Source organism: Taudactylus pleione, unplaced genomic scaffold, assembly GCF_031769625.1.
Source record: "Taudactylus pleione unplaced genomic scaffold, aTauple2 ptg000478l, whole genome shotgun sequence".
Classification (NCBI taxonomy): domain Eukaryota; kingdom Metazoa; phylum Chordata; class Amphibia; order Anura; family Myobatrachidae; genus Taudactylus; species Taudactylus pleione.
The window spans coordinates 4685798-4701173 of record NW_028284880.1 but is presented as its reverse complement, the minus strand read 5'-3'; the positions used below and the strand labels follow the sequence as shown (position 1 = coordinate 4701173).

Below are 15376 nucleotides of genomic sequence, written 5' to 3'. Positions count from 1 at the left end.
GTCCCCGGGGTATTGAACTGTGGGCCCGATTCAGACACGTTCGCTAGGCTGCGATCGCTCACAGCCAGCCGATTGTTACAAACTGCGCATACGTATAAGTCGCACTGCGCGTGCGCGAAACAGTCACTGCGATCGAGAATTGTGCGCTCGTAACACAAATACTGAGCACTACTTGAGGGACAGATAGTGCCGTTTGTGGGTGGTAACATGGGAAGGTCCAGGAATACGGGGGAGTGGATGAATGAACGCAGGTGTGTCTGACCGTCAAAACGGCGTTCTTTGTGAGTGCATAATTCGCAGCATGGAAGCATCTTTGTATACGTCACCTGGTTGTATTTCAGCCTGAAGTCATCGCAGTGCTTGCGGCGGGGTAGGGTCTACCTCAAGGGCTGCGAGCTGCTCCGATGGCTCTCGATGTTACTGATTAATCATACACTTCCTGGAGATGACGTGTGCTTAGAATGAAAAGTGCCCGTCATTACACCAGCGTGCGATCACTCTGCCATCTCTCTCTAAGACATAGAGGGCGTCCTTAAGCCTGGCCGTGCGATCGTGGAATTTGCATATCCGCCCCCTGACGGCTGCAAGAGAGCGCAGCATGGCGAGTGGGTCTGAATGAGCTCCAGTGTCCTGACTTTTTTGCCATAAAGTTATTATTTGTCCCTACTTTTCTTCTAGTCTGGAACTACAGTACAAGCTAAAATCTGTGTTTACTCCCATTGATACCTGTGCTAACTGAACACCGATTTCTAAATGAATAGCAAATAGACACCACGCAGGTATTTAACTCAAGTTAAGCGGTATTCAGCCAACTCAGGGTAAATTGAATCAGCCTCTCAGCCTATGTTGACCCTGATCTACAAATTACTTAAAAAAGACTATTGCTATACTGCATAACTACCCAAAACAACTTATACTTGAAACTCTTTATATTTCTGAAGACATTCTTAAGGGAAGTGCGCTGGTCCCAATGATTTACATTAATTTTACATAGTTTTATGAAACAATCTTTCATTAGAGGTATACTTAAAAAGGATGCCTGTGAGCTTCCAAAGCCTGATTTATTTTAATTTTATCTTTGAAGAAACCTCTTGATAGTTTATTAAAGGTTGAATTGCGGGCATATAAAATAAAAAATAAACTGATAATGTTGAATCCATTATACTGATTTCCAGGATAAAAGAAACGTTCCTGCACAGCACTGTATGCACTCTCCTTTTATACTGATTTCCAGTCAACCTCAATAATTTGCTAATTTGTTATAAAATTACAGCCTGATGTAAATATGCAAATGGAGACTATTTATATCCACCGAACAGAGCAATCTGGTGCTACCTGCACTGTGAAGGAACGCCTTCTATATAAGAGTGTAGATAAACACACCCCCTGGCTACCTTCTTTTTTAACTAACTTTATCAGCAGCTGGACAACGATGACATCTGCATGTACAGATGTGTCATCATACATCTAGCATCAATATGCCACACAGACAGACTTGCCTGGTGTGAGTCGCCAGGTCCCGTGCTACTCCGCTAGCGCTGGGCGTCTATATTTGCAGAAAATGTGTCTAAGTCGCAATGCAACAACTAGGATGCACAAGCAGACTGTGCTGATTAATTTGATATAAGCTTCTGAAAGTACTCTGTTTAGCAACTGGTGCAAAAGTGGCATCGTAATCTTCACTATATTTGTGCCACTAACATTGCTCTAAATTTGTAAACTTTACCTTCGGAGTGAGTCACATCATTTATATCCAATGTTTTCCTGGAGGTAACTACAGTATGTAAGATCCATATTTGGAGCTGTTTGAGAGACTGGACAGTAAATATAACCTTCTCCTATTCCTTTTGAGACCATAAAATGACCATTAGCTGCAGCTATTCTTTCTCAATTACTTTGCTCTAACACAGTAAATAAATTCTTATCATTTGTCATATGCCTTTTAGCTCTTGAGTCAATACGGCAAGCATTTATTACTGTGCCTGGGTTTGTATTGAAAGTAAATTCAGCATTAGAAGTATTTTCCAGCTTCTTTATACAGTAGCACTCTTTGCTTTTTGCTTCTTTAGCTGATTCATTCTGGCTTTTCAGACTCTGCAATCTGCCTTTAAGTGACTAGTTTGCTTGTACACAAAACAGTCAAACAAACTATTTTTTTTTTACTTTATTTTAGTGTGGTACTGACTTATAACTTTTCTTTCTGCATATCAGGGCCCATTGCCTTTTAGTAGATACACTATGTAGGCAGAAGCTATCATCAAATGGTAATTCTTTATATAATGACAAACAGAATCAAACACATGTACAGCAAAAAAAAAAGCCCATTACTTTACTGCATTCCGTATGTCTTTTTTAATTTGTGATCTATCGATGGTTACTCCAAAGATGGATCTCCTTATGGCTCAGTAAAAGTGAGGAGGAAGGGAGTGAGGTAGGGATGGGATTCAGTTACCGATATATCATTAACATCAATAGTTTCCTTTCGATGGTCAATGTGTTGTTTTTTTTGTTTATTTGTTTATTACTATCAATAGTGAGAGGTTAATGAGTATTCAACGTTGATGTTTTTCTTCTATTATCTTATACTTTTCTCCTGATTGGACCAAGTGGAGATCAGCTGACAGAGATCCTGGTCTCTTCCCCCCCCCCAACGGCAGCAACATGCCTCTGCTGTGAAAAATGTAGACTGTTGCCGCCCCCTCCCTTTCCCCAAAGATCAGCAGACTGTCAATCACTGACTGCTGCCACTCTGCGTGCTTTCACAAAGAGCCTATTCTGCACATGCACAGAACGGGTCCTGTGCATGCGCAGATTCCTGACTATCAGGAGTCCGCATTCAGCATTGCACATACTGATTAAGGACCATTTATACTTATGGTGGAATAACAAGCAAAACAGGATGAGTGAATGAATGAATGAATGAATTAATTAATGAAAGGTCTATTCTGGCTAAAGAATGGGATTAGTTATTAAGATCTAATTAATTTATTAACATTTATTGATATAGCACCAGTATGTTCTGTTGCGCTGTACAAATGACAGTGATATTATTAGGGGCTCCCTTAGTCATTCCATGCTATCCCCTATTTTCCTGTAGAACTATACAGATGGGCCCAGCTAGTTTGTTGCTCCATATGCCATGTAGCGCGTCCTGCATCTCACACCAGACGGTATGCCTTAAGTCATGCGATTCAGTATTGATCACAACGGAACATAGCATGGCGCTGGAAAAAGTAATAGCGTGTAATACAACTTTATGTCCACCAGATGTCACTTTTCCTAAACTACACTGCACATGCGTCAGATTTCCAATGCATTTTCTGTATCACCACCCGAATGATTGGCTGACAGAACCTGTGATTCAGTACACTATAGTAGAGCGTTTTCATCATGGAATCAGAGCTGTAGAGAATGTGTAATAAAGTTTTAAAACATTACAGTACAGTATGTGTGCGAGTCCTGTACTTTTAAAAAATATATATTTTCTTTATACAGTATTTGTAGTTCAGCCACCAGTTACTGTATGGACATAAACTACAGTACAGTATGTATTGTATGAGTTTCTGAAACAGGCTGGGATTTTTTGTCTCACTGAAAATGAACACTGCAGTTTCAACTAGAGATGTGCACCGACCCCCATGTTTTGGCTTTGGATCTGTATCTCCTCTTGTTTTGGTTTTGCCAAAACCGCCCTTTCGTGTTTTGTTTTTTGTTTTTGGATCTGTATTTTTTCTAAAAATATCATAAAAACAGCTTGATTTTGTTCCTACAGTATTATTAACCTCAATAATATTTATTTACAGTCATTTCCAATCAATTTTGACCACCTCACAATATTGATTTTTTTTCATCTAGTTTAGGGAAAAAAGGTTGCATCAAGCTAGCTGGCTGACTAAGCTAAGTGACACAGTAGGCGGCACTAACATGTGGCAGTTCAGCTTCCAAAACAGATACAGTGTGTTATACAGTGTGGGTTGGATACACCAATAGTGCACTTACTGTAACAGCAGTGTCGGCAGTGTGGGGCACTGGCGGTGTCCTCAATGCGAGAGTGTCAGTGGTGTCCTCAATGCGGAAGTGCCGGTAGTGTTAGCAGAGTGGGGGTCCTGGCATTGTCCTGAGTGCATAGTGCCGGCAGAGTGGGGTTGCCAGCGGTTTCCTCAGTGCATGAGTGCTGACAGTGTCGACTGTACAGTATGCCCTTGGTGTGGCAGTAGCGGCAGTGTGGGGTTGCTGACGGCATCCTCAATAAGTGGGGCAGGAATGGGCGGGTGCTGGCAGTATCCTTAGTGCAGGGTGCTGACAGTGTTGGCAGTGCAGGGGTGCCGGTGATGTCCTCAGTGTAGGAGTGCCGGCAGTGTCTGCAGTGTGAGGTCGCTGACGGTGTCCTCAGTATGTGGGGCAGCAGTGCAGGGGTGCTGGCAGTGTCCTCAGTGTACGGTGTCCTCAAATTGGGGGTTCCAGCAGTGTCCTCAGTGCACGTGTGCTGACAGTGTCGGCAGTGCAGGGGTGCCGGTGGTGTCCTCAGTGTGGGAGTGCCGACAGTGTGGGGTTGCTGTCCTCAGTACATGCGGAGTGCAGGGATGATGGCAGTATCCTCAGTGCAGGGTACCGGTGGTGTCGGCAGAGCAGGAGTGTCAGCGGTGTCCTCAGTGTGGGGGTCCTGATGGTGTCGGCAGTGCATGGGTGCTAGTGGTGACCTCAATGCAGGGTACCGGCAGTGTCAGCAGCGGGATGTCGGCAATGGGGGATGCTGCCAGTGGGGGTCGGCAGCAGGGGGTGCCGGTGAAGTTGGCAGCGGGGGGTGCCAGCGGTGTCAGGCAAGGGGGATGGACAGCATCTTCCTACTTCCTGTGCCCATATTCAATGGGCTTAACGCTGTTTGGCTGAGAGCTGTGACAGACGGCTCTCTCAGCCAATAAGCGTTAAGCCCGCTCGATGAAAAGCCTCGCGATCCGACAGCGGGATCGCAAGGTTTTGTCTTGAAGAGGGATCCGGGGCAGGCAGGGAGATCCAAGATGGGACTCGGATCGCCCCAGTTCCCTGAAATTCGGATGGGTCTGGTTCCCAGAGAACCGGACCCGCTCATCTCAACCACACGCAACTATAGTACTGTATACAGTAATAAGATGCAAGTCTGCGTCTGATGCAAAACAGCCAGGGGCATTGATCAATGTGATTGGTGGGGTTCAGGGACTTAAATGCAACCTCAGTTTTCAATAAGACCACATGATTTCCTGTTCGATAATGTTGCGGTACTGTATTGAAGGCACTACATTGCTCCACAACTCCCCCGCACCCTGCAATGGCACAAACACATACAGTTATGGGGTGCAGGAGCTCGTGCCGGGTTTCAGACGCACTCACGGAGTCGGGGGCTCAGACGGGTCACGCACCCACAGCCTGTTGTGGTTCAGGCGCTCAGACAGGGGTCAGACGCATGCACAGCTTTCAATGAGACTGGATGAAAGCTGTGCGTGCGTCGCGTTAATGTATCGGTTATACTACTGTGCAACACGGTATGTGTACTGATTAGCGTCCCGTTCTACGAGCTTCTGTGAAATTATTAAAAAGATTGGTTGTGTGAACATGCAACATGCAAATACTTTGTCAGGGATCTCCATCCACTTCTACAGTATGGTGTTCAGTAGTATAAATTTCATCAGTGGAGCACTCGCCACCCAGCGGTTAAGCGGTCTATTGCATGCCGTAGATTCTCTTGTTGTAGAATGCCACAGTAAAGCCATCACGCAACTTGACATGGCACGACTCAGAAGCCTGAATGTCGCTCTGTGGGCAACAAACTAGCTGGGCCCATCTGTAGCTCGCCCAAATTCATAGGATTCATAGAGCAAGTTTCTACATAACTGCTTTATCGCATCATTTACCTAAAAGTATGGGTGCAATATTGTGACCCAATCATGCTTCAGGCTGCGTAACTCGGAAACCCTCCGTTTTATGTGTAGTAAACAGTGGCGGTTCTAGGCACGGGCTAGCAGGGCTGTTGCCCCGGAGTGTAGCCCTGCTTGAACTCACCATCGCACAGCCGGTTCTAGCAAAAAAAAACCTGCCCTCCACCTGGCATTTTTGGGTAAACGTTCAGGTGGAGGGAAGCAGTGACGTGCGGTAAGGTAAATGGCTGAGGAGGCACTGGCTAGTATCAAAGCCAGATTTACACAAACATATATGAACCCAAGGGTACATGTGGGCATTATACAAAGGAGCAGCAGTATATAGTGCTGGAAATTTGGTGAGTTTTGATCAAGGATGTGCGGAAAAGGTAGACAAGGGAGGCAGTGCATCACCTGCCATACACTTCTTACTCCAGAGTTTTGACTATACAATTGATTAGAATATTACAAAGAAGATATTTATAATACTTTCTTTAAATTTTTCTTATAATTGGAGTATACCTAAGTATGACTAGAAAGGCTCTGCCTCACCTGCTGCACAAGACCGCACATCACTGGAGGGAAGGAGCGCTGCAGTGCAGCACGGGACGGGGCTGAGCACAGGGAAGCCTAGCGCCGGCCCTAGTAGTAAATACAGTATTATGAATGTGGAGAGGCCCAGTGTTTATTTATTTTACTTAGAACTATTATGTTGTTGGAAGATGGTGTTAGGTTTCATATTATAGGAATATTATACTAAAATTACTGTATAAAAATGATTTATTGTAAAAAAAAACATATGTAATAAAAAATCAATACTGTATCTGGTCAATATTTACATCACTTTATATCAGTGAGGTGTGAGCTACTTTTGTAAAATTAAACCTCCTTAAGAGCTGCTAAAATTGTCGGAAAAAAAATCTGGCTAATAACTGAAAAATTGAAGGTAATTTAATGAAAATGAAAAAAAAAATGTTCATAGAAAACAACAATCCATTTAATTAGTACAATGATATTGTTGTAGTTTGTAAATAAAATTTAAGTACAGGCACATTTCACTGTTAATTACCGCCTCCAAGGAGGTTACGTGCAGTAGAGGAGCAAAATATATACGCAGGTCTGCTGTGTGATTTTCTGGCAGGGCTGGGCAGGAGTAGACACCCTGGGTGGAACCACTGGGAAGCACAGCAGGTGATTGCTGTAGAGCAGCGTTCTTCAACCACTGTGCCATGGCGGTCAGCTCAGCGCACTTGTACTGTAGTGTGTTTTATTCCTGAGGAGGCCAACGTATGTTTTTTCATTGGTCACGCACACTGCATAGCCGGATAGCATGCCTTGGCAATTTTAAAATCTTGTGTAGTGTTTCTCAAGTTGAAAAAGATTGAAAATCACTGCGGCAATCACCTGACATACTTCCCTGTGGCTCCACCCATGGCGTTGATGCCACGGGGGAGTACACGTCAGAGGTCACTTCCTCCTAGTTGACTCGGCAGTACTGCAGCTAGGTGAGCTACCAAAATTAAGACGGTGAACTACCAGTAGCTCGCGAGCTACAGGTTGGAGACCACTGCTTTATATTCAGTTACTAGCTGTTGCCCGTGGCTTCACCCATGATGAAATCGCTTCTGCCAACATTTATTTTATTTGAGGTGTTCTAGCTGTGTTGCTTTGCATAGGGGCCCTGTAGCGGGAGCGGTCCACGTGACCAGCAGTGCTATACAGACTGGTGGCAGCAGTAATGTCACCCACCACTCACACCAATGTCACTGTGTGCCCTGTGCACAGACTGCTGTGTAGCCTAACCTATTCACCCACCACTCACACCAATGTCACTGTGTGCCCTGTGCACAGACTGCTATGTAACCTATCCTATTCTCCCACCTCTCACACCAGTCACTGTGTGCCCTGTCACAGACAGCTATGTAGCCTCCTATTCACCCACCTCTCCACCAATATCACTGTGTGCCCTGTGCACAGACTGCTGTGTAGCCTAACCTATTCACCCACCACTCACACCAATGTCACTGTGTGCCCTGTGCACAGACTGCTATGTAGCCTCTCCTATTCACCCACCACTCACACCAATGTCACTGTGTGCCCTGTGCACAGACTGCTATGTAACCTATCCTATTCACCCACCTCTCACACCAATGTCACTGTGTGCCCTGTGCACAGACTGCTATGTAACCTCTCCTATTCACCCACCACTCACACCAATGTCACTGTGTGCCCTGTGCACAGACTGCTATGTAACCTCTCCTATTCACCCACCTCTCACACCAATGTCACTGTGTGCCCTGTGCACAGACTGCTATGTAACCTATCCTATTCTCCCACCTCTCACACCAGTCACTGTGTGCCCTGTCACAGACAGCTATGTAGCCTCCTATTCACCCACCTCTCCACCAATATCACTGTGTGCCCTGTGCACAGACTGCTATGTAGCCTATCCTATTCACCCACCACTCACACCAATGTCACTGTGTGCCCTGTGCACAGACTGCTATGTAACCTCTCCTATTCACCCACCTCTCACACCAATGTCACTGTGTGCCCTGTGCACAGAGTGCTATGTAACCTATCCCATTCACCCACCTCTCACACCAATGTCACTGTGTGCCCTGTGCACAGACTGCTATATAGCCCATCCTATTCACCCACCACTCACACCAATGTCACTGTGTGCCCTGTGCACAGACTGCTATGTAACCTATCCTATTCACCCACCTCTCATACCAATGTCACTGTGTGCCCTGTGCCCAGACTGCTATATAGCCTATACTATTCATGTGACCGCAGACACAGAGCACCTCACCCCCCACCACTTACTGGCCACGCACAGTGTGCCACACCTATCTCTTGCATTGATGATGTCAATAAAGTTCTTATTATATTATTATAGATTAGTGATGTCAGAGAATATAACAGATTGGTGTCTGTCACTGATGTTCATATAGTCTGTTGCTTACATCTTGCCTATAATGTTCTTCACGGTTTATCTCTGTTTTTGGTGCCAGAGATTTCACTACCCGCAATATACTGTACTTTACCGTGGTCCTAAGAAGTATAATTATCAGCCACCAATCTCTCACACAGGTGACTACTCCCTCTATATACGTACCACCTCTCTTGTAATGTCCCACTGGCTTACCACTGGCTATTTCTCAGCATAAACATGCATTAAAATATATTAAGTAGAATCACACTCCAAAGACATACTGGTAGGTTAATTGGCTCCTGTCACTGTGTTTAGGGGAGGGGAAGCATGCCAGGGGCACCCAGCACTTCCATTTCGCTGAACGTGCCCCTGTGGGCATGTGGCCACACCTCCATTATGTGACCACTCCCCCTTCTTGTGTATGCCACAAAGCAATTCTTCAGTCCACACAAGCTGTTTTGTTGGGGAGCTACATGTCCTAGTAGGGAATTCTTGACTTTGTAGTCCAGCAATTAGCTGAATATACTTACAGGTTGTGATTCCATAACCGCTGGAGTACAACAGGTTGCCTTTGGTTGGCAGGGCATGCTGGGTCTTGTAGTAGCACAATAACTGCAAAGCCACATGTCCTGTGATCATAATATATATATATATATATATATATATATATCCCTATTACTTATTTTGCCACAAGAGGGCGTCCTTGCAGCCTCACACGTATAACAATGATGGTGCTCTGGTACTTATGAAATCGAGCAGCAGTGCCGCAGCAGATGAGGTGTAAGATGTGGCAGCTGCAAGTGGACTTTATGTTACAAATCCCAGGATCAGTACTTGTAACAAAATAACTGCGGCCCCATTCATTTATCCCCCATCCCCCCTGCACTTAGCCATTTCAGGCATCATTTCATGTTATTCTCTTTCTGCTGGCTCTTTTTATTCCCTGTCGGGCTCCCTATCAGCCTATTGTTCATTAAAGAAATAACTGATTTTCTATCATCATTCATCGCAAGCCCAGATTTAATTTCCTCGCCATCTCTTCTTACAGTAGTTAGAGCTGTTGTATTTCCTCCATCCCATTCCTTTCACTGTGTCGTACCTCTGGCCTGTAATGAAATCTCTGTGAAAAGAATCCCTTGGTACATATTTGTATTTACCCATGAAACCTCTGAGCTACAGATGCGGGTTACACTTATATTAACTTTAAACTCAAATTGCATTATCCATTACTTGGAACGGTGGCTGTAAGATGTAGTAGAACAATTCGGGGGGATATTAAAATTGCAAAAATATGTTTCATATGTTACCGTCCTGCATGAAATTCCCTGCTGGACTGTTCCATGTCTTTCATAATGTATCGAATTACCAAGAAAATGTCACCCACCCCCTCCCCATTCCAAATGGATTTTGCCATGAAAATATGACTTCTACGTTACATAGACAATGGTCTATCTATAACGGGCGCAGGGTGTGCCGGAGGCCCAAATTGCACACCCTACACTCAAGGAGTTTAGTTACCTTGCTGCCGCCGGTGACATTTTTGTGGTTATTTCTTCTGAAATTTGGGGCCAGCACCTTATGGCTAGTGCCATTTTCCCAGAGATACTGTGCATGCGTCTGTGCAATAGCTTCCATGGGGGAGGGGGACAACAGGCGGGGGAGGGGGACCACCGACACAAACCCCCTTCAGTTTCAAAACGCCCCTGTCCATAAACCTATGCCCTGGAAATATAAATAAATATGTATAGACTTAAAAATATAGATATAAAGGTGTCCTCTAATCATTTTACACCACTACCGCACTGCTGGTGATATAAGATGAAGATGCAATGCTTGGTGATATAAAATTCAATGCTTGGTGATATAAAATGCAATGCTTGGTGATATACAGCGAGTTTACCCTCTTTAGCATATTCTTGAGATGAGTTGGTACTGATAATAATTAATTCAATTAGGCTACATATTTGGCTGGCATTAACCTTTTTTATTGTTATAATTTTTTTATCACTTTTAAGGAACAAGGGGGGGTGGGTGATTGAGTAGCGGAAGGAATTGCAAAGCTGCACGCAATTCCGTCCTTGCAATTATGTTAATGCAACAGGAGGCGTCGCGTTTCCTGCATACATTAGTGATCCGAGAAACGGATCATCTGCATGATCACTGGCCGGCTGAGTGACCATGGGGTCATGCAAACCAGCCAATGCAGATGAGGGAAAAAGGCGAGGAGATCTCTGTCAGCCGACGGAGATCCTGGCCTCTTGCCTACCCCTCCAATGTAGGTGACACGCCTCTCTTTTGGGAAACAAATGGCAGCATACTGTGCATCACTGACAGTCTACTGCCTCTCTGCGTGCAATCACGCAGGACCCGTTATGCACAAGCGTAGTACGGGTCTGGCGCCTGCGCAGATTCCCGATTATCGGAGATCTGCATTCAGCAGTGCACCTACATGCACTGCTGAATGAGGGCCAAATACAACAAAACCAAAAACTAACCCAGTTAAACTACAATTGGCAGGGAAATAAAACAACTATGACAAGACAAGACAGGGACCATATAATTTACAGTAGGTATTTATCTGATACATTTTGCAGATGCAATAGGGTGTAGCGTATATGTATAATTATAGACAAAACAAAGCAGGGTTGCACAGTACTGACCACTTACGTTACTGCATGATGGAACAAAGGACGTCACTGAAATGGAAAATAAGGCCCTTTTACTGATTTGTACGCAATTCCGGCTGCTTCCATCGATTGCAAGTCCTGTAAGAAAATCCGCCGGCAGTCTAAGTGACCATCTATGCGACTACACCGCTACCAGCCCACTGCTTGCAAGAGCAGCCGAAATCACTACCAACAGCATTTTTTGCACCAGCCCCAATCTTGGTGCAGAAGATCCGACTGGGGCCGGCCCCACTGACATCACAAGTGATGTCAGTGGGAGTGCTTTCGGCTCTGTTAGAGTCGAAAGCACTCTGGGGCTTGCGGAAATGAGACCCTACCATAAGGGTCTCGTCGCAAGCCCGATGGTCGCGATGGTCTTCTTGACCATCGCGACCATTTTCCTGGCCGCTCGCTATAGCTGTGGGTGGTCACCCACAGCTATGTGAGCGGCCAGGAGGCAGCTCTAAAAAACCAGAAGGCCGGCCCTGATTCAGAGCGAGCGCTCTGTCAGAGTGTCCGGCTCTGAATCAGGCGCTCTGTCTACAAGCCCATCGCCAGGGCTGTGGAGAGGTGTGGCCTGGAGGGAGCAGGTAATGGTTACTCAGTTCCGGGTCTCTGTAGGGGCCTGGATTTGCGGGGAACCGTAGCCATGCCCCCCATAGTGTGTGCAACATTTATATTTAAGATATCAGAGATAAGGGTGTGTAGCCGCGCCCAACGCTGTTGCCCTATTGCCACCCATCGAGCCCGGTCTGAGAAGTGGCCAAGGTGTTGGTGACTCAGAATCGCTCTACAGACGGCGACGCATGTGCAATCAGCTAAAAATCCCAAGATCTGTCTGTATCCTTTAACCTCTCTAACTTACGTGGTCGTATGGGAAGCGAACGCAGCCAACTGTGCTTCAGCTGACAAGGTGCGACCACACCGCCCCGCTGTGTTTTTGAAGGCAAAATTTGTTCTAAACATGTGAAGAATGGATCTTCTCTGACTCCCCGGACTCTCCTGCGGACCCGGCAATTTCTGACCGGTTTTGCTGGAAAAATCGTCAGTTAAGTGGTTGAAAGTTGCAATGCCATCAATGCCCACTGTTAAAATGAATACATCATACTGTATGTGTTTAGTCTCATCCCTGAGTGTGTCAGACACCCGTGTCTCTACATAAAGTAAGGAAAGTGGTGGAAGTGCCCACACACAGTACCCGGGCCATGTACTCTGTCCCAGTTTCTGTGCACTTTTCATGCGATTTTCATGAGTTCAGCTTCAGAATGGAACCCTGCACAGCTCAGACAGTGGACCCTGGCAACGCTTTCTAACACTGAGCGCTAGGTTAAGATGTTGTGCCCACCAACTGACACAATCACAACTGGTCAATAAACATGTGCATTGTACCTACCATTCAAACCAGCCAACTTTGGCTATTTTCTCCTGTATATGAACCGGATATCCAGCGAAAGAAGACACGGTCATCCTCAGAGACAGCATGGCCTGGAAGGGAAGAAACGGCCTCATGCATATGTAAAGATTATATTGCGTTGTCACAATTCATCAACTTAAGAATCCATTTGAGCACGAGAACGCTTTAGCACTACAGGACGGTTTAGTCTCCTTGCAACTAACTCCTGCTGCCAAATAAATTGTGATGGGAGTTAAAATATGTTACTGTACTGTAGGTTACCGAAATATCATTCGGATGATCAATAAGGAACAAAATCATTGTAAATTGATTTTACTGCAAATAATGAACCGCTTCAACATCTGGTTATCTAACATTAATCAATAAAAATATGAAAACACTGTTCTGGCTCTGAGGATTTTATAATAAGATGTTGGTCTTACAAAGATTTCATTTAAAAAAAAAAAATCTAATAATACATAGAGGGAAGTTTATTAAGCAGCCATATAGTGGGTTATAGAACTGCCACACATTGGATGCGGTATTCCGATCCTTACCTAGTGGCGTATTTATCATGAGTGAAGGCTGTGCGGTGCACACGGCACCCATTCAATAAACTTCTGCTTCCAACCCAGAAAAAATCTCTGGGACAATGGCACAGGCCTAATTTTTCTGGAGACATGCACAATAGAGAAATCATTGGAGAAATGGCGCGGATTACATTTTCCCAAAGGTACCCGCGTGTGTTGAAGACACTGGCTCACATTACACATGAGCTGGCTTGGGGGGGGGCCACTCGGGCACTGTGCATGGGCCCCTTCCCCTCTCAAGACGTCCCTCTCCTAACCATGGCATTTATCTTCTTGCAGTTTGAAGAGTTTGAAGATCCAATGTGTAGCACTTTACAAGCCCCTAACCCGCATGTTAGAATACATGGTCTTCTGGGCATTTTGTACTGTGCCTATCTTAGGAGGCTGGAAGGATGCTCAAAAAAAAAGTTTTCACAAAAGTGAATCCTCCCTTAACATTAGCTAACACCAGGATTTATTTTTTTATTTTTATTTTTTTTTCAAAAAAAATGCATCTTATTTACTTTTTATATAGTGCATCCCCCATCTCCAACATAAGTAATAGAGGGCACATTGTTTGTATAAATAAACCTAGTCCAAGGGACAGCAACCCTGGGACTCGCGCCAGATGCGGCACGCGGAACATTTTTAAGTGACATAGGGCCTGGAACGCACGCTAGCAAACGTACGTACCCATCCGCTATGAGAATATGCTAATCAATGCACACACACGGAGACTGCAGCACAAGATGCAGATGCCCAGCCCCATATTAAGCCGCCCATCTCCCTTTACTCACAGCCTGATCAATACGCAAGATAGCGTAAACATCGGTGACATCGAGAACCATCGGACCCATTAGCATAATAGTGGTTGATCTGACCTGCTGCAGGATTTTGGCCGCTTCCTGTGTACAGTTTACGGTATGGCTGCGTATGCCGCCGCACTGCCTTAATTATGCACGCCCCTAAAATGGAGTTATAACGCCTGCGTTCGCCTGACCACCACCCACAAACGGCACTTCCTGTCAATCAATACCTGAAGGATCTGCGTACACACTGCGTGTAGTCTGCATACCATAACCCTAACGCACTGGCTGGTTCGCGCATGCGCAGTGCAAAAACATCGGCCAAGTGCGTGCGTTCTCTCCTTTGCGGTCCTTGCTGGGTCAGGCCCATAGTGTGATCTCCTCCGCTGCAGTACGCGGAGAGGTCAAAGTCGCACAAGTGAGGGGAGGATGAGAAAAACGTGCTGCCCCACCTCTATGCATGGGCTCCAGCAGCAAAAGTACATGGAAAGGGGGGATTTTTCATATATGGATTATGACGGTCATGTGGAGGAGTCTTACCACATATAAAGGGTTATTTGGAGAGTCTAATGGCACATAAGGAGCATGTGGTGGAGATAATTGAGCCCAGAAAGCAGGCTGCAGTAATTACAGGTTCTATGTGGGCAAAAAGGAGCCAACCTTCTGTGAAAGGCTGGCACTGCACCGGTCAATGATTACAGCCACACTACTGACCATTAGCAGTGACCAGCCAGTGGGAAGACATTTTGTGAAATCCTCTCATAACTTGTCTCAATTGTGGTATCGCATAATAGACCAAAGGAGGAGCGAGGTCCTGTGAACCTTTTCAGCTTGAGGGGGAGATGTATTAAGCTGTGGAGAGAGATAAAGGGGTCTATGTACTAAACCTTTGAGAGAAATAAAGTGGAGAGAGATAAAGTGCCAACCAATCAGCTCCTAAATGTTGGCGGCAACGATGTAAAAGGACACATATGTAACTTTCCTTTTATAACCACAACCTGTAAAATGACAGGAGCTGATTGGTTGGTACTTTATCTCTCTCAACTTTTTTCACTCTCCAGGGGGTATATGAGAGCTTTTAGAAGTGGAGATGTTGCCTATAGCAACCAATCA

At 45.4% G+C, this 15376-nt stretch overlaps 1 protein-coding gene across 1 annotated transcript in view; it reads right to left on the bottom strand.

Moving 5' to 3' along the window:
* LOC148503040 (cyclic nucleotide-binding domain-containing protein 2-like) overlaps positions 1-15376 on the bottom strand; it is a 338546-nt gene that overhangs the window by 256780 nt on the left and 66390 nt on the right. Inside the window, exon 6 of the mRNA XM_088449036.1 lies at positions 12889-12980. Within this exon, the coding sequence (XP_088305162.1) occupies positions 12889-12980 (92 nt within the window). The remainder of the gene's footprint in view (positions 1-12888; positions 12981-15376) is intronic.